Here is a 22,921-nt window from a genome sequence, read left to right as displayed (position 1 = left end):
TGTGGTGTTAGAGTCTTAAAGAATAATATTTTCCTCAAAAAATATTATGACAAAGGGATTTCTTTCAGCAGAATAAATGAAATCTGATGCATGACTCAGACCACGGGCTCCTTGAGATGATAGAAATTAGGAAGCATTAGAAACATGGGATAATTTTTAAAGGAAATGAAAAATCTGGATGTGTGAAAACAAAGAACCAGAGAAAATTCCTGTGCAATCAAATGCATTTATTTTTTAGCTTAAGCGAGACAGGTGGTGAGCAAATTCATAATGAAAATGCCACCCAGAGATTAGCAGCTGGCTGTGCATGCAACCGTGTATGCAAAACCAAGTTTTTCCCAATACCAGCATGCAGATTGGATTCCTTCATGAAATTAACTCTGTGTCACACCCAGTTACTCTGCGTATCTGTTGCTGGGGAATTTAAAACCCATTTACCACCTCAGCTGACAACCTTCCCTACATTTTGGGGGACAGGAATGTCATGCAATGTACTATGGATTGGTACTCACTCTAGGAGAGGAGGGGCGAGGCTGTCGTCTGTAGGGTTTAGCACGGGTGGCCAGGGGGTCTCAGAAGAGCTAATTCAGTACAACCAACAGAAATATTGGCCACAGTGACTGAGATGAGTCTTCTGACATCCCCACCGAGGCTTAGCCTCCTGATAAAAGTTGGATTCACTTGAGGGTTGCATGGAAGGGACAGACATGGGGGATCCTACAAGAGATAGGAGGCAGTCCCCTAGCTTACACTGCTTTATGAACATCCCAGCCTCTTCTGGATACAAAGTCTCAAATTCACAAAATATTAGAGCTGGGATGAATCACCTACTCCAGATTCCTCACATTACAGTTAACCACGTGGCAGCCCAGAGAGGTAAAGCAACTTGCTAAAGGTAGAGCATGGTAGTAGCAGGACCAGACTGGAATGCAGTATGCTAACCCCCACTCAAAAATATTGACACAGAGTATGTGGTCAAATTCTTCAACAAGGAGGATGAGACTGTGTAAACTTTTTTCCCCAAGAAGCCTGAACTATGTTGAAAGGCACAGAAACTCAGCTTATTCAGCTCTTTTCTGAGGGGACTCTCTTCTCTCTTCCTGTATCTCTCATAACCCTCCCACCCACCCACACAAACAATTCTGGTGAATGGAGATTTCTTGCTTTACAAAGACACACCCAACATCTTCAGGAAGATGCTTTACAGAGTAGTTTCTCAGTCCAGGTCTTTGTGTGAGGTCTGGGAAACTGGCTTATTTTCTAGAACAATAGGTGGCTCTGAAATCAGAAGATCATCCTCTCCAAAGGAGGAGTTCTGGTCTGTGTTCACAAAGTTGGGGATGTCAAACTTCATGAGCCTGTTCAGCTCCTCCTCTGGCCGCCCGTTGCTTCTAATGGCTTCCTGGAGTTGAACACTGCTGTCAAGGGCTGTGGTCTGTTGACAAGCTTTAGCCCTATCCAAGTGTTCCATTTCATTGATGTAGCAATGAAAGAGAGACCTGGATTCCTCATTGCCCTGTCGAGAAAACACCTTATCTGGCTCCAGTGGTCTTCCAAAATCTGACACAAAGCTATTCATTCTGAATCTCTTCTCTGAAGATTCTGCATTGCTGTAAGGAGAAGGAAAAGATAAGACTGCTTTACACACCAGCTCAGTCACATTCAGAAATCATGGTTTTGGATGGTGCCTGGGTGGCTCAGTCGGTTCAGTGTCCGACTCTTGGTTTTAGCTCTGGTCATGATCCCAGGGTCCTGAGATCGGGCCCTGCCATCAGCACGTGTGTGCCATCAGGGAGCACCATCACACTGCCCCCCTGCACACATGTTCTTTCTCTCTTTCAAATGAATACTCTCCTAGAAAGTTTCTTTCCATTCAGTTTCTATCCCCTTAAGGTAACACCGCCTTGATTTCGATTTCTATTGATAAGCTTTGTCTATTCTTGAACTTCCCATCAATTTCCACCTCCTATAGGTAATGTTTTGATTTTTATCACCACAGGCTAGTTTAGCCTGTTTCTGAAATTCATACAAATTGATACAACATATAGCCTCCTGTGCCTGAATTCTTTTGCTTTGTGTAATGTTTTTTTGAGATTCATCCATGTTGTTGCATATAATAATAGTTTATCCTTCTTGCTTAGTGATATTTCATCATATAAGTATATTACAATTTGTTTATTTGTTCAATTAAAGGGGATTTGGGTTATTGACAATTTGGCACTGTTGTGCTTAGGGCTGCTAAGAACATTCCGGGTAAGTTTCTTTGTAGATATACATTTTTATTGCTCTTGAGTAAATACCTAAGAGTAGAATTACTGGGTCACACAGTAGATCTATGCTTGACCTTTTATGAAACTGCAGTTTTCCAAAAGTGGTTCTGTCATTTTACACCCTACAACAAAGTATGAGAGTTCCAGTTCCTCCCCATCCTTGTCAACATTTGATGATGTCAGTCTTTTCAAGTTAGTCACGCTAGTGGGAGAGAAATGGCGTCTTGTCAGGATTTGAATGTACATTTGTCTGGTATCTAGCAATGTTGATAACCTTTGCATGTGTTTGCTGGCTATTGGTTTATCTTCTTTTGTGAAGTTTCTATATGAGCCTTTTGCACATTTAAAAAATTGATTATTTTTGTTACCAATTTGTGATTGTTTCATAACACATTTTGAATACAAGTCCTTTGTCAAATGTATTGCAAACATTTTCTCTTGATCTGTGACTTGCATTTTATTTTTTAATTTTAAAAATTTTTTTATTAACATAATATATTATTAGCCCCAGGGGTACAGGTTTACACACTTCACAGCACTCACCATAGCACATATCTTCCCCAATATCCATAACCCAACCACCCTCTCACTCCCCTTATCCCCCCGGCAACTCTCAGTTTGTTTTGTGAGATTAAGAGCCTCTTATGGTTTGTCTCCCTTCAGATTGCATTTTCATTTTTAAGATGTCTTTTGATGAGCAGCAGCTTTAAATTTCAGTTAATTTCAAGTTATCATTTTTTATTTTATATTTAGTGCTTTTTATATCATTTCTATGAAATAATTGCCTACCCTATATTCATGACAATATTCTCCTATGCTTTATTCTAGAAGTAGGGTGTCCAATATAATAACCACTAGCCACAGGGGACTATTTAAGTTTAAATTAAGTAAAATAAAATTCAGTATCTCCATTATATCATCCACATTTCAAGTGCCCAGTAGCTACATATGGCCTGGGGTTACCTAATTGGACAGCACAGAGAATAGTTACAACATCATAAAAGTTCTCTTGGATAGAGCTCTTCTAGGAGCTTTTACTGTGGGCATATGATGCATGTTGAGATAGGGATCAAGGTTCATTTTTAAGTTTATCCAGTTGGTCCACAACTGTTGTTTAAAAGACTTCCCTTTTAATTTACCTTAGACACAGCAATAGACAATAAGAAAAAAATTCCATTCATAATAGCATAAAAAAAAATAGAACACAGGCAAACCTCATTTTATTGCTTTTCATTTCATTACACTTCACAATACTGTGTTTTTTACAAATTAAAGGTTTGTGGCAACCCTGTGTCTGAGAAGTCTATCAGCCCCATTTTTCCAACAGCATTTGCTCTCTTTCTGTCTGTGTCACATTTCAGTAATTCTTGCAATAGTTCAAACATTTTTATTATTACTACATTTGTTATGGTGATCTGTGATCAGTGATTTTTTTTTTTTTGTGATCAGTGATTTTTAATGTTACTCTCTTAATTGGTTTTGGGGCACCATGAACTGCGCCCACACAGGATGGCAAACTCAAATGATACATGTTGTGTCCTGACTGCTTCACTGACCAGCCTTCCCAATATCTCTCCCTTTTCTTGGTCCTCCCTATTTCCTGAGACACAATGATATTGAAATTGTGCCAATTCATAACCCTCCCCTGGCCCTAAGTGTAAGTAAAAGGAAGAGTTACACATCTCTCACTTTCAATCAAAAGCTAAAAATGGTTAAGCATACCGAGGAAGACACGTCAAAATCCAAGACAGACCAAAAGCTAGTCCTTTTGTGCCAAACAGTTAACCAGGTTGTGAAGGCAAAGGAAAAAGTTCTTGAAAGAAATTCAAAGTGCTGCTTCAGTGAACACACCACTGGTAAGAAAGTAAAACAGTCATATTGCCAATATGGAGGAAGTTTTAATGATCCAGATAGATGACCGAACCAGCGACAAGATTCCCTTCAACCAAAGCCTAATCCAGAGCAAGGCCCTAACTCTCCTCAAATCTGTGAAGAATGAGAGAGGTGAGGAGACTGCAGAGAGAAAGCCTGAAGTTAGCAGAGGTTGGCTCATGAGGTTTAAGGAAAAACAACCCATCTCCATAACATCAAAGGGCAGGGAGAAGCGGCAGGTGGGGGTGTAGAAGCCGCAGCAACTTATCCTGAAGATCTAGCTGATATCATTAATACAGGCGGCTACACTAAACAGATTTTTGGTGCAGACGAAACGGACTTCTATTGGAAGAAGATGCGATCTAGGACTTTAATAGTTAGAGAAGAGAAGTCAATGCCTGGCTTCAAAGGACCAGCTGACTCTCTTGTCAAGGGCTAATGCAGCTGGTGACTTTATACTGACGTCACTGTCATGCACCATTCTGAAAATCCTGTGGCACTAAGGAGTTTATACTAAATCTACTCTGCATGTGCTCTATAAATGGAACAACAAAGGCTAGATGACAGCACATCTGTTTACAACATGGTTAGTGAATATCTTAAGCTCACTGTTGAGACCTACTGCTCAAAATAAAGATTCTTTCCAAATAATACTGCTCACTGATAATGTACTTGGTCACCCAAGAGCTCTGATGGACATTTACAGAAACAAGATTCATGTTGTTTTCATACCTGCTAACATGACATCCATTCTGCAGCCCATGAATCAGGAGAAATTTTGACTTTCAAGTCTTACTTTTTAAGAAACACATTTCATAAGGCTATTGCTGTGGCAGATAGTGATTCCTCTGGTGGATCTAGGCAAAGACAAGTCAAAACCTCCCAAGGATTCACCATTCTAGATGCCACTAAAAATATTTATGATTTATGAAAAGGGGATTAAAAAATTAACATGGGGGGCGCCTGGGTGGCTCAGTGGGTTAAGCCGCTGCCTTCGGCTCAGGTCATGATCTCGGAGTCCTGGGATCGAGCCCCGCATCGGGCTCTCTGCTCTCTCGGGGAGCCTGCTTCCTCCTCTCTCTCTGCCTGCCTCTCTGCCTGCTTGTGATCTCTCTGTCAAATTAAAAAAAAAAAAAATCAACATGGACAGGAGTTTGGGAGAAACTGACTCCAATGTTCATGAATGACTTTGAGAGCTTCAAGATTTCCGTAGAGGAAGTAACTGTGGATGTGGTAAAAACGGCAAGAGAGCTGGAATAGAAATGGAGCTGAAGATGGGACTGGGGATCCAAACTTGAAAGGATGAGGAGCTTCTTATGGTTGAGCAAAGAAATTGGATTCTTGAGATGGTGTCAACTCCTGATAAAGATGCTATAAAGATTATTGAAATGACAACAAAGGATTTAGAATATTACATAAGCTTAGTTGATAAAGCAGCAGCAGGGTTTGAAAGGACAGACTCCAATTTTGAAAGAAGTTCTACTGTACATAAAATGCTATCAAACAGCATGAATGCTGGGCACCTGGGTGTCTCAGTCAGTTAAGAGTCCCTTATGAGTCTGCCTTCAGCTCAGGTCATGATCCCAGCATCCTGGGATCAAGTCCCCCATCAGGCTCCTTGCTCAGCAGGGGGCCTGCTTCTCTCTCTGCCTGCAGCTCCCCCTGCTTGTGCTCTCTCTCTCTCTTTCAGACAAATAATAAATAAAATCTTTAAAAACAACAATAGCATGAATGCTGCAGAGAAATCGTTTGTGAAAAGAAGAGTAAATCAATGAGGCAAACTCCATGTTTACTTTAAGAAATTGCCCAGCCACCCCCACCTTCAGCAACCACCACTCTGATCAGCCAGCAGCCATCAACACCAAAGCAAGATCCTCCACCAGCAAGAAGATTACTTGCTAAAAGCTCAGATGACAGTATTTTTTTTACAATAAAGAACTTTTAAAGTATGTACACTTAATTTTTAGACATAATGCTATTACAGACCTAACAGACTACAGTACAATGTAAACATAACTTTTATACGCTCTGTGAATCCAAAAATCTCATTTAACTCATCTTATTACAATATTTGTTTTATTGCAGTGGTCTGGAACCAAATCTACCCTATCTAGAGGGTATGACTGTACTTGGGGAAAAATTAACAAAGGATGTATAAGACCTATACACTGAAAATTTTTAAACACTACAAATGGAATTAAGGAAGACATTAGTATAAGAAAAAATAAATCATGCTTGTAATTGGAAGACTTCAGGTGGAAAGCCATAAAACCAAAGACATAAATTAATGAAGTTTCCTCCTTTCAAGGGCCAAAAGCCCTTCCATTTTGTCTGACAATATTTAGACTCCAATGCCTTCCAATATTCATACCTTACATTTTGTCTAAATTTTATAGTGGTTAGATGCCAAGGTAATGTAAAGCAAGCTACTCTGCCATTATTGGAACTGGAACCCACCAGTCTGTCATCTCTTGGCCCTTCATGAATTATATATGGTGTCACATCGTTCTGGAAGTCTTCTCAGTCTCCTCCAGTCTGAGTTAGAATGTTATCAAGGACTGGGTGCTTCTCTCCATGTGTCTTCTCACTCTGTATTATACTAATTTCTTGTCTGGTACCCCCATTAAGATTATGACCTCTTGAGGGCAGGTATTGCATGTTTCTTGCCTATGTTCCCAGTACTTAGCACATTACTAGGCATACAGTAGCTGCTCAATAAATTTCTCTTAAATGAATGAATGATGAAAAGATTTTGAAATTAAATCAACCTTTGCCTTGGCAGGAGACCTCTTCTATAGTTCTTATAGGGGCAGACATTAATTCAAGGGCAGCATACCCAGCTCAGTAAGAACAGGTGAGCCTTACTAAGAGATGGCCTATTAATAGGGAGATCCTGAGTGTGGACTCTAGATTGAGAGATACAGGTGGTCCCACAAAGTAGTCACATTCATATCTGCCCAGCACCAACTTTTGGTGAAGGGAAACACCTTGTCTCTGTCCCCTGCAGTGCTCTGTACATCCTCAAGTTCTGGTCCATAGTCTTCCATGAGGCCTTCCCACATAGATCCTTGGAACTCATATACCATAGAGCTACTAAAAAGGGACATCTTGCAATTTCTACAACTGGCCAGGCTTGAAGGCTATAGGGGCTCAAGTTCCGTGGGGAAGACTTCCTGCCACTTATTGGTAAGAATGGCTTTAAGGAAAGCCAGTGAAAATATTGCCCTTCAGTGGTTCCCTATTTTTTAAAGCAGCCTAGCCCTCATGGGTCACACCCAAAAATATTCTTATGTATATAATGCAGTGAATATCAAAGGATTCTCACTAATTAGGCAGGGGGTAGTTTGCTGCTGGATATGTCTTAATTTCGTTTTTAGGAAAGAAACACGTGCCATATGACTAAGGATGTCTCTCCAGCCTGGGGCTGGTCTGGGGACTGCTCTATGGGTCTCCCAAAGAAAAGAGAGCTAGTTCTGACTTTCTCATCCTCTCAAATGAAGCTGGCAAAGGGGAAAACGATGCTCTATGGCACCTATTAGATCAGTTAGGAGAGTCTGAAGTCAACTCATTCTCCTACGGCTTTGATTACACCTGGGAAGATGAAAAACTACAAGGGTCAAACATCTTAAATTCTACCTTGATTCAAATTACAGTTAAAGCCAGCAGCCAGAAGCTTCAAAAACCAAAACACTGAAAGAAGAGTAACTTTGAGATGTTTACCTGACTAGGAATTAATACCATGTCATAAGCTCTCCACAAGGAAGAGAGAACACTGAAGAATATTTGTGCTATAGGCCATATGTCTGTGTCCCTCCAAAATTGCTATGTTGAAATCTAGCAAAGGAAAAGGAGATTTAACCTTAATGAATAGGATTAGTGCCCTTATTAAGAGCCTCAAGCAAGACCCCTCGCTTTATGTGAAGACACAGTGAAAAGTCTACCATTTATGAGCCAGATACTGAATATGCCAGCACTTTGAACTTCCAGCCTCCAAAACCATAAGAAACAGATTTATATTATTTATAAGCCTTCTAGTCTACAGTACTCTTCTATAACAGCCTGAACAAACCAAGATAGTTTGTCAGAAAACTTAGAATCATCAATAATTTTAGCATTTTTTATTGTTTTTGTTCCGTTCCTATATTCTACATCTTGTCATCATGAAATTGATAATATAGCTAGTGTGCTCAAGAGAAGTTCTCCTGTGTCATCTTAACTGTTTAAAAATTACAATAGTTTATTCTGATAGGAAACTTAGCCTTGAAATCCTGTTCATTTCTTTGTTTTAAGAGTTTGTTATTCCTCATTTTCATCTTGTTAAAAAAATGCAACTGGGACTTAACCTATTTGTTGCAACCTTACTAAACTACACAAGCCGGAATAAAGAGACTGTTCAGACTCTTCTGATTCTTGGTTTTTTCCTTCTTCTCCCCATGGGTTGGGTCATGTATTCCCCGCCCCTGGGGAATTTTCTATACCTGAACAGAGAGCCTCTAACACCCAGTCCTTTGGTACCTGCACTGATTGCCATTATTCCTATGATATTCCCCAGCTCACAAACTTTCACCAGCCCTCCAGACTCTCCACCTGGTCAGCTCAGTCTCCCCACCCTTGCATCAACTAGTCTTTCTGGTGTACTCTCCCACCAGAGTCCCCTTGCTAACCCTACGGTCCAGCCATATGGCACCTGACCATCCCCAGATGCGCTCAGGACTCTCTGTGCTTTGCTTGTGCTGTTCCTCCTGCCTAATGGGTCCTTCTGTCCATCAAAGTCAAATATCTTCTTCACTGTCCAACACAGATGTCACTGTCTCTAGGGAGAATCTCTGACCTCCCAATGGGAAGGACAGAGTCCTTCCCTCCCACTGTACTTCACTAACAAGATGCATCTCTTCCTGCCTCATGGCAGAGCTATTTAGGCACAGCCCTTCTTTTCCTCTACACCGCTGTGCTATTTTATCCATCTTTGCATCTCCTGAAAGGCCTCGAAGTCATTAGAGCCTCAATGAGTGTTCTGAACAGCTGTGTCTGCAGGTGGCCTGAAGCCCTGGTTCCCATGAAAGGTACAGCCTCCCCCAGTGTTAAGTGCTCCTTCCTCTGTGCCCAAGAGATAAATCAGGTCAGGTGGACAGAATCTCTCACTTTCATTTGGAGAAGGAAAACATCTATAATGCTCCAGGTTATTCCTCTAGGGATTTTTCCAGATTTATTAAAATTTTTACAAATGAAGTATTTCTGCTATGCTGAGTCTTAGCATGCCCACGACTGTCTTCAGGTTTGCCTTCAGGAAGAGTGGTGGGAAGTCCAGACTTTCAGAAGTCATTCCCAGTGGTCTTTTACAGGTGCGTTAAGCTAAACAATGACCTACAAAGAGTGAAATCTGTGATTAACAACTAATGAGAAAACAATAATAACCACTAATATTTATGGAGATGTGCTGAAAGCTTTCTCTCATATAACAAGCCCTAGAGGTGCCGGCCCTTCTGTCTGGGTGTGGACGTGCCTTTTGGTGGCTATAGGTGCTAGTTCTCACTTACTAGGAAGATGTCAGTCTCTCTGGGGCAAGAAAAGAGTTCACTACATTACAACAACCCTCCGCACGGTCCTGAGCAAGCCACAGCTGTGCACTCAGTAAGCACCACTTAACTGATGGGAAATTAAAAGTAACTGATCTGATACATGACATAGGCTTTCTACCTGTCAATGGTGGTAGACCTCACGAAATGTCAGGGCTTCCTCAGGAATACACACTATGTCTGCACCTTGCCAGCTAGTTCCTGTGGCCCTTGGTCATTGTCAAAAACACTTAGCACTGACACTTTCTTGCTCTAAGCTTTTAGGTGCACTGTACCCATCTTTTAGCAGTGCCATATTCGGGTAAATTGCAATTCAAGGTAAAATGTGATTTCCATTTTTCTAAGGTCACACACAAGCAATTCTGCACTCACTCCTAAATGAAGAACATCCCCACTTGGACAAGGTGCTCTTAGCAAAGGCTATAAAAGGAGGGTATTTGAGGCATATGATATCTGGGGTTTGATAGTTTTTTTAGGAAGTCCAAAATAGTCGACATAAAAATGTGATCCAAGCCTTTTCTGTTACTCTCTCTCTGGCAGACTTATGATAATGGGGCTATAATCCTTTAACAAGAAATCACACACAGTAAATGGCCCCTTAGCTGAGAAAGCAGGAGGAAATGGTTTTTTATCTTCATCGTCCATAAAGGATCCAGGTAAGAGGGGGTTTTCTGGCTCCCCTCCCCCCTACACAGCAGCAAATATTCCATAAGAAAAATAATCCCCATTCAAGCTGTTTCTTGGGCCTAAAAGCTTTTAAGAAAGGTGATGTCAGCTTCATAATAGTCTTTTTTCCTCTGCAGTATACTTTACTAGTAGTGCTCACGAGTATCTGGTTCTCTTCTTCTGGGCCCACAGATTACCCTTCTCAGCCTGGGCAGTGCGTGGGTGTGGTTAGTTCTGGCCAATGAGCTGCTGGGAGGAAGGAATGTGCGTCACTTCCTGGCTGAAGAACAGAAGGGCGGTTGTGAGATCTTCGCAGAAGCTCTTCCCTGTTACAGGAACCCAGGAGGCTGAGTGCTGGAGACAGTGCAGATACAAGTCGAGAAGCTTCTATCCACCTGTTGCTGACCCTCGGCAAACATGCAGCTTGAGTAAGAAATAACCGTGTCTTGTGTCATACCAAGGTCTGAGGAGCTGTTTGTTACCGTCTCATTACCTAGTCTGATTATTATACATTCCCATTCTTCACCAAAGCCCTTGAGATGCCAGTGACTCCAGAATTGAAGTTCTTATGCTGATATGATCCCAATGTGAAATCTTCAGGGAAACAACTTGTCCATGTTATTGTGATGTCATTGGCTCTGTGTAGTGAATGGATCTCAACTCCTACCATCCAACACTGTTAAATGAAGGTCCAGCCAGAGACGGCAAACACATATTCTCTATTGAGTAAACTGTGATTGATTCCTGATGGCTGCCCAAAGGGGTGTTTTGGGTTGTTTTGTTTTTTGGGTTTTTTTTTTTAAGATTTTTTGGTTTTTTAAAGTTTTTTTTTTTAAGATTTATTTATTTATTTTGAGAGAGAGCATGCATGAGCCCACATGTGAGCACAGTAGGGCAGAGGGAGAGAAAGCATCTCGAGCAGACTCCCACTTAGGGCTTGATCTCAGGACCCTGAAATCACAAGTGGAGCCAAAATCAAGAGTTAGATGCTCAACCGAATGAGCCACCCAAGTGTCCCCAAAGTGATGTTTTGAAAACAATTCTGAGGCCAAGTCTCAGCTTTGTCGGTTGACAGCACAGCTGATTAGTGATGTCTTTGTGGGCGTGGGAACAAGGATGAGAAGAATGGGTTGTCGTAGCTACCATCTTTGCGTCTTACTACTTTTAAGGAGATGCACATCCTGGCCTGAAATACCTCCATGGAGAGAAAGACAGAATTAAGCAGTAAACTCAGCACAAGTCCAATCTGAACTTGCAGACTAGATCAGGGATATTAACCAGCGTGTTAGAGTCATATTTCAAAAGGACGCTGCCTGACATCTTACTTGAGGAAGTAACTGTTCTTTGTGACAAACCACCCAGAGAGCCTGATATGTAAAGCAGACATGTCAGTCTTTCTAATTACCAAAACTCTCTCCTTAGCCTCCTTTCTAAAATCATCCCACCATTTCCCTGAGAGACACACCCAAGGTGAGGCTGGGTAGAGAACTCCCAAGTGCAGATAAAATGTGAATGCTTAGGGCCTGGCTGTCCCATGGGAGCATGGGTTTCTTGTTCTCCCTCTTCCTATTTACCAGGACCCGCAGCTCTCAGCAGGACCTCCAACCAGCAAGCCAGGGAAGGACTAACCTTCTCTGAGTACCACTGTGAATCCAGCCTGTGCAAGCCATTCCACAGGTGTCAGCTCATTGAGCCTTTACAATAATTCTCAGAGGCAGGGGCACCTGGGTGGCTTGGCTGTTAAGCATCTGCCTTCAGCTCAGCTCATGATCCCAGGATCCTGGGATCGAGTCCTGCACCGGGCTCCCTGCTCCTTTGGAAGCCTGCTTCTCTCTCTCCCACTCCCCCTGCTTGTGTTCCCTCTCTCACAGTCTCTCTCTCTGTCAAATAAATAAATAAAATCTTTAAAAAATAATAATAATAATCCTAGGAGGCAGATACTATTTTATTTTTATACAAGAGGAATTTCAGGCCAGGAGAGGTTAAGAATCCAGCCCAAAGTCTCAGTAAGTCAATCCGGAAATGTTTGACTCCAGAGCCCACACGTGGTCCAATAAGTGACAGAAGGAAACAAATGTGATTGGTTGCTAGTATCTTTAGTTCTGAAGAAGGAAGAGATTAAAAATTACCAACACGAGATCATTCCATATAGTGGTTAATAACAAAAACTTCCGAGTCCAAGAGGTTTGTGTTTGAGGCCTGGACCAATAGTTGTTTTTACCTGTGAGACATCAGACAAGTGATTCATTTTTCTCATCTGTAAAGTTGGAACGCCTACAAGATTTACTTCATCTTTCTGTGAGGACTTAGTGAGATTATACAAATAAGGGGATTAGCAGACCCTAGCACATGGTAAATATTTTTTAAAAAGCTCTTATTATTCTCAGTGACTTATCATTCTTTCCTCCATGCCTAATTATCACATAGGGAAGCTTAAATTGGTTGTTTTAGATTAAAGCTGACCAAGTGGAAAAAAATAATGTCTCCTTTAGAGAAAATTTCTGCCAAATGAATGTCAAATTTACTAAGATCTAAAAGCCTCTTTAACTGATCCACTCAGGGATTTTTGCCTCATGTCTGTTTCTTTCCGGCTTCTATTATGATATAGAGCAACCAAACGCCACGTCTTATACTGCCTCAGACTCAAAAAAGCATTTACAATGTGGCCCTGAGGGCTGATCCATTTATTGAAGTCAAAAAAAGGTTAGACTTTCTCCTTAACCTCATTAAAAAGCATAGAGTTACAACAACCGCTGTTCTCTCATTGAGATTATTCAGAACCACCATCAAAAGAAAACCCAGCTAACAGGAGGACTGAACTGCCAATTGAAAGACTGGAAACAAGTCTCAGCTACCCAGGGTCACCATGACAGATTAAGGAGACGGATCAGAGGGCTCCAGAGAGACAAAAACAACCAGTGTGTGTGTGTGTGTGAGAGAGAGAGAGAGAGAGTGTGTGTGTGTGTGTCTGAGATTTATTTTAATTATTTAAATATATTAATTTATTTTAATTTAATTTTTTATTTTAAGGAACTGGTTCACGTGGACTGTGGAGGCTTGCAAGTCCAAAATCTGCCAGTTAAGCCGGCGGGCTGGAGCCCCAGGGAAGAGCTGCAGAGTGAGGCTGTGGGCAATCTTCGGTGGGAATTCCTCTCTGCTTGAGAGACGTCATTCTCTTTCAAGGGAGGCTTTCCAATGATTGATTGGATGAAACCCACTCACATTATGGACGATGACCTGCTTTCCTCAGTCTACTAATTTAAATGTTAACTCAATGAAAAACATAAATGCAGACATGCCTAGAATAATATTTGATCAACTATTTCGGTATCATGGCCTCGACAGCTTGGTGCATAAAGTTAATCATGACGTGAAGTCATGTTTTCTTTGGGAGTAGGGCGTTCTCAAGCGTAAAGATCACGTGCGTCCTATATCAAGCAAACATATCCCAACAGTCCTGCGAAAATCTGTCCCTTTGAAGAAAAGGAAGATCACAGTGCTGCTGTTCACTGACCACTCCATGAGATGTTCCCTAAGTCTGTCCTCTGCTTTTCTTAACACTGTTGCAACCCACACCCTATCTTCAAATTCCCTGGACCAGTATAACAGAAGCAAAGGCATGTACGGATTTTTATGAGAACATAGAAGAAAGGGAAGTTCCCTGTCTTTTTAGTGGCTTTTCAGTGGCTGTTAAAGAGATTCTCAACTGGATGTGTCTGTAGGCTTCAATAAATGTTATTTTCCTTTCATTTAAAATGTGTTTAATTTTTTTTTTCTGCACCTTAATGTCTGAAAATAGCTGAGTGAAGAGCAGAACTGCTCCCTTTCTCCAGGCACTTGTTAGAGTGCGCAAGTGCAGGCTGAAGACTGAACAGCCGCAGGAGAGAGTGTGAGGAGATATGACAACGGGGAGAATCCTGTTGCCAGGCTATGCGGAGTAGGAGGGCGACTAGATGGAAAACGGTAGGATGTTGCTACATTTTTTCCATTTACTCTCCCAGGCCGCTCTCTGCCATTCTGCCTGCTGCTGTGTGCTCTGTGGCTTAGAAAACTGACCTTTGTTGGAGGAGACTGGCTGCTGGCTGTTCCCCTGTGGTCAGCCAATGGACAGCAATGGTAAGAGGTGGAAGGAGGAAGGAAAATAAGGACTTGGTATTTATTTTGAGGTCCCTCCTGAGAGGGGTCCCATTGGGCTAGCTCTGTCCTTCAACCCAAAGTCACAGCTCCTTTCAGCCACCCTTTTCACGGAACTCCTGGGTCCCCTTCAGATCTAGGGTGGTTGGTACCTGTTCCTCAGTGTTGGTCGCCTGGGGGGCCCTGCACTGTCCTATCTGATTATCTTTCCATCTGGCCACAACTCGGGGATACTCTTGTCATCGAAAGTTCCTCCGATTACCTAATTGGAGTGTGCTATCTGTGCTGGCTGGGACTGACTAAAAAGGTATTCGACATATGTTATTTCTTGCTTTGTTTGAAGAGTTGGGATAATAAAAATCCTCGAAAACATTTCTGAGTTTTTTGCAATCCACAACTGAAAAAATACCTTCTGATGTTACTCAATGTTCTTTAAGAGTCATGTAATAATTTCCTCCATAAATCTAAGTCCCAACACAAATGTTCTTTATCCTGCCCTGAGAATTATATAATTCTTGGTGTTTCTCTTTTTATCCTAGCTTCAAGGAAGCTCAGTGTTTAACTCACTGTTTTATTGTCAATAATTCAACTGAGTACCCAGTTGTAACTATTTCTCTGCTCCTTGAAATGTTTCTGTTTTTGTTTTTGTTTTTTAATTTTATCTTTTATAAACATATATTTTTATCCCCAGGGGTACAGGTCTGTGAATCGCCAGGTTTACACACTTCACAGCACTCACCATAGCACATACCCTCCCCAATGTCCATAACCCCACGCCCCCTCACCCAACCTCCCTTCCACCATCAACCCTCAGTTTCCTTGAAATATTTTTTTAAAACGTATTGCTTGGAGCACTGGGTGTTATATGCAAACAATGAATCATGGAACACTGCATCAAAAACTAATGATATGGGGCGCCTGGGTGGCTCAGTGGGTTAAGCCGCTGCCTTCGGCTCGGGTCATGATCTCGGGGTCTGGGATCGAGCCCCGCATCAGGCTCTCTGCTCAGCAGGGAGCCTGCTTCCTCCTCTCTCTCTGCCTGTCTCTCTGCCTACTTGTGATCTCTCTCTGTCAAATAAATAAATAAAATCTTTAAAAAAAAACAAACAAACAAAAAAAAAAACTAATGATATACTGTATGGTGACTAACATAACATAATAAAATTATTTTTTATTTAAATTAATTCTTAGCTAACTAATTAATTAATTTTTAATTAAATTTATTTTTAATTTAATTTAAAAACTACATCATAGATTAACATAGATCCTAGCATACTTTAATTTTCTTGAATTTTCTTAATCAGTAACTAATTTATCTTCCGCTAAACAGTGAGCTACTGAACAAAAGGACTTCCCTATTTTAACTTCATGTCACTTAGTATAATACATAGCACATAGTTACCTGGCAAATATTTATAGAATGAATAAATTGATAAATGAAAATAAATGAATAAATAAATAACTGGTTTTCATCCCATTTTGCTACTATCTTTTTTTTCTTCCCCACTAATTTTGGTCTCATAAGTCACCCAAATTCTTTTGGGAATAGGAGAAAATACAACCTAATTAATAAACATTTCAAAATAAAAATCAGGCCTGGATCACTGTGAAACCTAGGTTCACAAGGGTCCTCTTGAAAACAAGCCCCAGGGCCAAGAGGTGAAGTGCCAGGAGGAAGGTGATTCCACCCAAAGGCAACTGGGTACAGGCAGTAAATCCATAACCAGCCCCTTTTCCCCCACTGGAAGCAACCCCAGCCCTGGATAGTATGTCTATTTATTTAGTTCCCATGGGGTTTAATAGATATTTAGGAAAGACCCAAACTTACTCCTGGTGTGGCGCTCCTGTCTTGGTCAACAAAGTCAGCACAAAAAACATGAAAATCACGAAGACAGCCAGACCAACCCAAAATCCAATCACAATGGAATCTGTAAACAGTTAATACGGGGATTAGCATTTCATAACAGCTTAAAACTTGAACATTCAAGGAATCTGATTTTTTCATTACATGAAATAAGAGAAGAAAGTTAACAATATGATAAGACAATCTTGACCCATTAGTCAACTGGGGACAGATAAGATGTAAGGAATGAGGGAGAGGGAAGATCCTGTGTGCTGCAGGGTTTCTGTCCCAAGATGACACTGAGAGACTTTGGACTTATTGACTCTTTGTTTTTCCATATTTTAATGAAGGAACCCCAGAAAGACTGTAGATCATCTAGGTCTGTAAGTTTCCACTTAAGTGTCCCGAGTTAGAAAATATCTTTTTTAGCAGAGATTGCAATATGAAATTTAAAATAAATTCTGGGGGCACCTAGCCGACCCAATCAGTAGAGCATGTAACTCTTGATGTCAAGGTTGTGAGTTCAAGCCCACGCTGGGTATGGAGCCTACCTAAAAAAAGAAAATTAATTCTCATTCAAACCAACCCAATTTTGTGTTTTCACTTACTTACATTCATACTGGAATAACTCAGTCCTCATTAATTCTTGAGGAGAACATACAAATCACCTTCTGAGTGCTCTCCCTATCCTGTGTCTTTCCCTCTGTCTCATCTCTGTATGAACCTACTTTATGATAACTCTGTTAATGTTGTTCCTTTATGAAAAATTCTTCAGCAAAGCAAAAACAAAGCAGTACAAACAAAAAAACTCTGGCAAAAATAGCCCTGACCTTTTCCAAATTAAAAGTGATTCCATATGTAAAGCACTTTCTACAATGTCTGGCATCTGAGAAAAATGTATCCCATATTTGACAGCTATTATGGTTAAAATTATCATCAATCTCTCCCAGCTTACCTGTACTTTAAAACCCATGTTTCCAATTAGACAAGGGAACACTGTGTCCCTGTATTTACCTTAATTCGTAGCCATAACTTCCTAAGATCCACACCTTTTCAGGGGCTCTTACCCTCACCTGGCTGGAATAGTTTTCCCCAACATAGAGCTAATAAGTCTATCCATCCTTCAAAGACCATTCCTTGGGGCTCCTGGGTGGTAAGTCATTAAGTGTCTGCCTTCAGCTGGGGTTATGATCCCAGGGTCCTGGGATGGAGTCCCATATGGGGCTCCCTGGCAGGAGGCCTACTTCTCCCTCTCCCACTCCCTCTACTTGTGTTTTCTTTCTTACTATGTATCTCTCTGTCAAATAAATAAATAAAATCTTAAAAAAAAAAAAAAGACCATTCCTTATACCATCTCCCTCACAAAGCCTGGACTAACTTCCCTAAGTGATGTGTTTTTTTCCCTCCTTCAAACCCCATAACATGCTTATGCTTCTCTACAAGGGCCCTTCCTTGATCTTATCTTGATTAATAGTCACAAGTATACATCCTTGGGACAGGGATGAGACTGGATAGTCTACAAAAACTGGCACATACATTTTAGGGTCTCAGATCTGGGGAAGGCACCAAAATTGAATCATTTTACATTTTCTTTCTTTTTTAAAGTTATTTTTAATTTACCTTCAATTAATTAACATGTAGTACATTATTAGTTTCACAGGTAGAATTTAGTGATTCATCAGTTGTATATAACACTGAGTGCTCATTTCATCGAGTACTCTCCTTAATGCCCATCACCCATCCACCTCCCCTGAAACAACCCTGTTTGTTTCCTAAGGATAAGAGTCTCTTATGATTTTGTCTTACTTTATTTTTCCCTCCCTTCCCCTATGATCCTCTGTTTTGTTTCTTAAATTCCACATATGAGTGAAATCATACGATAACTGTCTTTCTCTGATTGATTTATTTCACTTAGCATAATACCCTCCAGTTCCCTCCATGTCATTGCAAATGGCAAGATTTCATTTTTTGATGGCTGAGTAATATTCCATTGTATATAGAGACCACATCGTCTTTATCCATTCATCTATCGATGAACATCTGGGCTCTTCCCATGTCTTGGCTATTGTGGACATTGCTGCTATAAACATTGGGGTGCAGGTGTCCCTTCAGATCACTATATTTGTATCCTTTGGGTAAATACCTAGTAGTGTAATTGCTGGGTTGTAGGGTAGCTTGTTTTTATCTTCTTGAGGAACTGCCATGCTGTTTTCCAGATTGCCCAAACAAGCTTGCATTCCCACCAGCAATTTTAAGAGGGTTCCCCTTTCTCCACATCCTCACCACCTCACAGAATGGTAAAAAATACTTCACATTTTCTGATCCGTTCTAAGAAGTCCCCCTACATGAGATCACAGTGAGAATGCTTAGAAATTAAACACACACACACACACTAAATTAAAAAAATATTTAATGTGTTTCAGTGCAAAGCATCATTCTAATTAAATCATGTATTGCCCTTTTTCTAAAGTTAAGAAGTCAGATCGGCAATTTACTCTGAATAATTCATATTTCATTCTACATATAGGATTGCCCTGAAGTTCATTTTTATTCAACCATGTTCATTCAGTGCTCTGGACACAAAACTAATGTATTTTTCCTTGGACTCCAAGAGTGCCAAAGCAATAGAAATTGTAGACTTTGCCTTATAACATAGTGGAAATAAAGCCTAAAAAGGACAAAAGGATGAATACCAAAAAAACAAGTGTACACAAGTGCAACCAACATTCGAGAATAACACCTCAGTCCTGGGGGCACAGCCTGGGAAGTCCCACCTCACTGATAATGACGGTTCAGCATGCGTACTTCATCAACGGCCTGCAGAGCAAAAATAAATTCTAAAGTATATGCAAGAATTATACTGAAGTTCTCAGTTGAGAATTTAACCTTGTCACGTTGATTCACATTGGAAGGTGTTCGCATTAGGACAGTTTTCGCCTGCAAACAATGGCTGGATCCCCTTTACTTCTTCGCTTCTCTAGCTCAGGGTGGGCAGAGATGGAGAAGGGGTGCCTTTAATCCAGCCTAGTTCCTTCTCTCTGCCTTCCTAGCACCCCAGGGAGCTGATCAAAAGGCAACAATACTGTGGGGCATGAGATGGTCACAGCCCTTCCTTGATGTCATGGGGGAGCAGGCAAGGGAGAATCAGGGCGACAGTTAGAACTTGAGAATGCCAGTGGTCCAATGGCATTTCCAAATGCTTCTTTGATAATATGGCATCTACATATCCTATTACAATATGCCTCGAGTGGTTCTGTTTATTCACATTCCTCTTCAAACATAATTTTGCTTCCTCTAGTTATTTCCATTAATTTTCCTCTCCCTCATCCTATGTCACATGGCCTGACCCTAGGGCACTTTTTTACCCTGAGCCCCTTTCAGGGAATATCAGAGGTCCCCATCTTGGCCCAGGAATATCTAAACTCTCCTGCACTTTTATTTATATAACATGTTTCATAGACATGGGCATGGCAGTCAAAGAGAGAAAGCGGAGAACCTGGCCCTCTCCAAAGCACCCTTCCCTGAGAAGGATGCAAAATAAAGGTTTATAGAGAGTAAAGCTCCAGTGAGGCCAGCTGGTTAAGGAAACCAAGAGAAGCTTTCCTAAGGTGTTTCTAACAGAGCCCAGTGGCCACTTTTGTTCTGTCTAGAAACTGAACTATTTAGAGATCATTATAATAAAGGGGTAAATTGTCAAGGGGACTTCTAGATGGTGAATGGAATGAAACAGAGAAGAAAGCTGACGACAGCGTGGCTTTCACTGGTGGGATGCTGTTTCACCATGATTATCTTTTCTACTCTAGGGACAGACTAGGGCCAACTACCCAATCCCAGTTCCCTCCTTTCCACCTCCTAAGAATTAATTGTGACCTTTCCATCTCCTGGCTGTATGAAAAACAATGAGTAATACTAACTGAGAGGATTCAGAATACGAGAGCCATAGCTGTCCTCATAGCACTTCTGCTTTCTAATGCATTAAGGCCAATTTTGTGGTCTGAATTCCTGGCAAGGAGCCAACAGTGCCATTCCAGAACTTGCTTGCTTTGACTGTGCTTCCAATGACACGTCTTACTCTAAGCCTTCGCATGCTCCAGCTCTACTTCTCGTCTTGATGATCTGGCTTCTTGCTAATTCGTCCATGAGTGTGGCTGGCATTATCTGCAAGTTGGCATATGAAAAAAAGCATGGGATATGACCTCCACTGATGGCTCAGAATAAAAGCGTGCTCCTTCAGTCTTTCGTCAACACAGCAACTAATGGTCCTGCTAAAATGTAAACGTGTCCACATACAGACTTATAGGCTTTGCTTCTGCTTCTCTAAGAACATCTTGTCTCACCTAGTCAAGGTCTTCCTTTTTTTTTTTTTTTTTTAAAGATTTTATTTATTTGACAGAGAGAGATCACAAGTGGACAGAGAGGCAAGCAGAGAGAGAGAAAGAGGAGGAAACAAGCTCCCTGAGGAGCAGAGAGCCCGATGTGGGACTTGATCCCAGGACCCTGAGATCATGACCTGAGCTGAAAGCAGCAGCTTAACCCACTGAGCCACCCAGGTGCCCAGTCAGGGTCTTCCTAAATGTCCTATTTCTCTTTCCCTTCATAGCAAAATTCTTGAGAGATCTGTCTGTACATATGGTTTTCAGTTCTTCTCCTCTCATTTTTTTTTCTTGAACCAATTCCATCAGCTTTTCACTCCCCACACACTCTGCTAAGACTGCTTTCAAATCATTGCCAATAACTTCTGTGTTGTAAATCGAACAGTCAAGTCACAGTCCTCAACTTACTTGACCTAATAGCAGCATTTAACACAGCCTCATCCCTGAACTCTTTCTTTCTTTGACTTCCAGGAAACACAATTGCCCTGTTTTCTTCCTACCTTCCTGTATATTCATTCCATTTAGGCTCCTTTGCTACTTTCCTCCTAACACCTCCAACTTTAAAATGCTAGCGTGTGCCAGGGCTCAGTCCTTGTACCTCTTCAGTTTTCTATCTATACTCATTCATCCAGCCTCTTAACTTTGAATATGATTTATACGCCGTGACTCTCAAATTCACACCTGTACAGCACATCTCTCCTGCCATGTCCTATTGGATGTCTGATAGGTCTCAATTTAACAAGTCCAAAGCTGAGCTCCTGATGTTCCTGCTTCTCCCATAGTTTCCCCCATCTCTGTTCATTGCAATTCATGCTGCCAATTAGATCACGTATCTTCAAATCCTCCTTGGCTCTTCAATTTCTATTATGCCCTATGACCAATCTACTGATGAAGACTATCAGATCTTTTAGAACTATCCAGAATGTATGCACCTCTCACCACTCCACTGTCCCCCACCATGGCCAAGCCACTGTCATCAGCTGCCTGACCTACTGTGAGAGCCTCCTCTGACTGGTCTTCTGTTTCCAATCTCCCTCCCTCCCTCCCCGACCCACAGTGATGTCTTATTGAAGCCTAAACCAGATGCGATTCCTCTTCTCCAAATGGCATCTCAGAGAAAAAGTGATCTCAAAGGCCCTATTGTCTTTTTCCTCTTCTCTATTCCCTGACTTCTTCTCTTGCTATCCTGCCTCATAGTGACTCCCCTGGTACCATGCTGGCCTCCTCGTTGGTCCTTGGATGATCCATTTCATTCTTGCCACGGAGCATTTTCTGGAATGCTCTTCTCCAGATACCTTCCAATTCAGCCTCTCACTTCCTTCAGGTCTTTCTCAAATTTCTCCTTCTCGGTAAGTCCTTCCATGGCCACCCTATGTATAATTTTACCACCACACTCTGCATCTCCTTTCCCTACTCTATTTCCTATGACCATATGGCATGGTTTGCTTACTTAACGTATTTATTGTCTATCTCTCCCACGAGGAAACAAGATCTATAAGCTGAGGTATTTTTGCCTCTTTTGTTTGCTGTTGTGTCTCCAGTTCTTAAAAGAGTGCTGCACATAATGGGTACTCAGTAAATACTTGCTGAAAGAAACAGTGAATGAGTGGATGGTCATTCTGTTGGTGCCAAATATATGTCAGATATACTTCCACTTCTGATGGATTATAAGGTTTAATACCAGATGCAAAACTGAGAGCAAAAGGAGAATTCACAATAACCACCAGATCTTGCCTCTCAGATGAAAGACCATTTGAAGGCAGGACTCTTCATTTCAGCAGGCAGAAGAACCTGGTCTAACTAAAGATGGAGCTACTGTTGCCAAGTATGATCTGTTACAGGTAAAGCAAATGAAGACAACTGTTATCCTGTCCTCAATAAATGCTTCCCCTTGAAATATCTGGCTTCTATTTTTCTAAATCTACACCTAACTGGCTTTGAATTCTGCTCTATAATACAAGGAGACACACCTGAAGGTCAGAATCACAACTTAATTTAAAAATTTTTTTTTCTTTTAAAGATTTTATTTATTTGACAGAAAGAGAGAGACAGCCACAGAGGGAACACAAGCAGGGGAAGTGGCAGAGGGAGAAGCAGGCTCCCCGCCGAGCAGGGCTCAATCCCAGGACCCTGGGATCATGACCTGAGCCAAAGGCAGACCCTTAATGACTGAGCCACCCAGGCACC

General features: G+C 41.3%; 1 protein-coding gene across 3 annotated transcripts in view; it reads right to left on the bottom strand.

Annotated features, from left to right (window-relative positions):
- Positions 1–225: 225 nt before the first annotated feature.
- Positions 226–22,921, bottom strand: part of MRAP2 (melanocortin 2 receptor accessory protein 2) — a 50,880-nt gene continuing 28,184 nt past the window's right edge. For 2 of the 3 annotated variants that reach the window (XM_047733989.1, XM_047733990.1), the window contains exons 3-4: positions 16,347–16,446; positions 226–1,610 (exon numbers count right to left, since the gene is read on the bottom strand). In XM_047733989.1, the coding sequence (XP_047589945.1) occupies positions 1,217–1,610; positions 16,347–16,446 (494 nt within the window). In that variant the 3' untranslated portion in view covers positions 226–1,216. Of the gene's footprint in view, positions 1,611–10,877; positions 10,939–16,346; positions 16,447–22,921 lie in introns of those variants that run through there. The other variant, XM_047733991.1, reaches the window with a different exon arrangement.

The sequence above is a fragment of the Lutra lutra genome, chromosome 6 (assembly GCF_902655055.1).
Source record: "Lutra lutra chromosome 6, mLutLut1.2, whole genome shotgun sequence".
NCBI lineage: Eukaryota > Metazoa > Chordata > Mammalia > Carnivora > Mustelidae > Lutra > Lutra lutra.
Note: the sequence above shows the minus strand (reverse complement) of the source record. Positions and strands in the feature narration are given on the sequence as shown.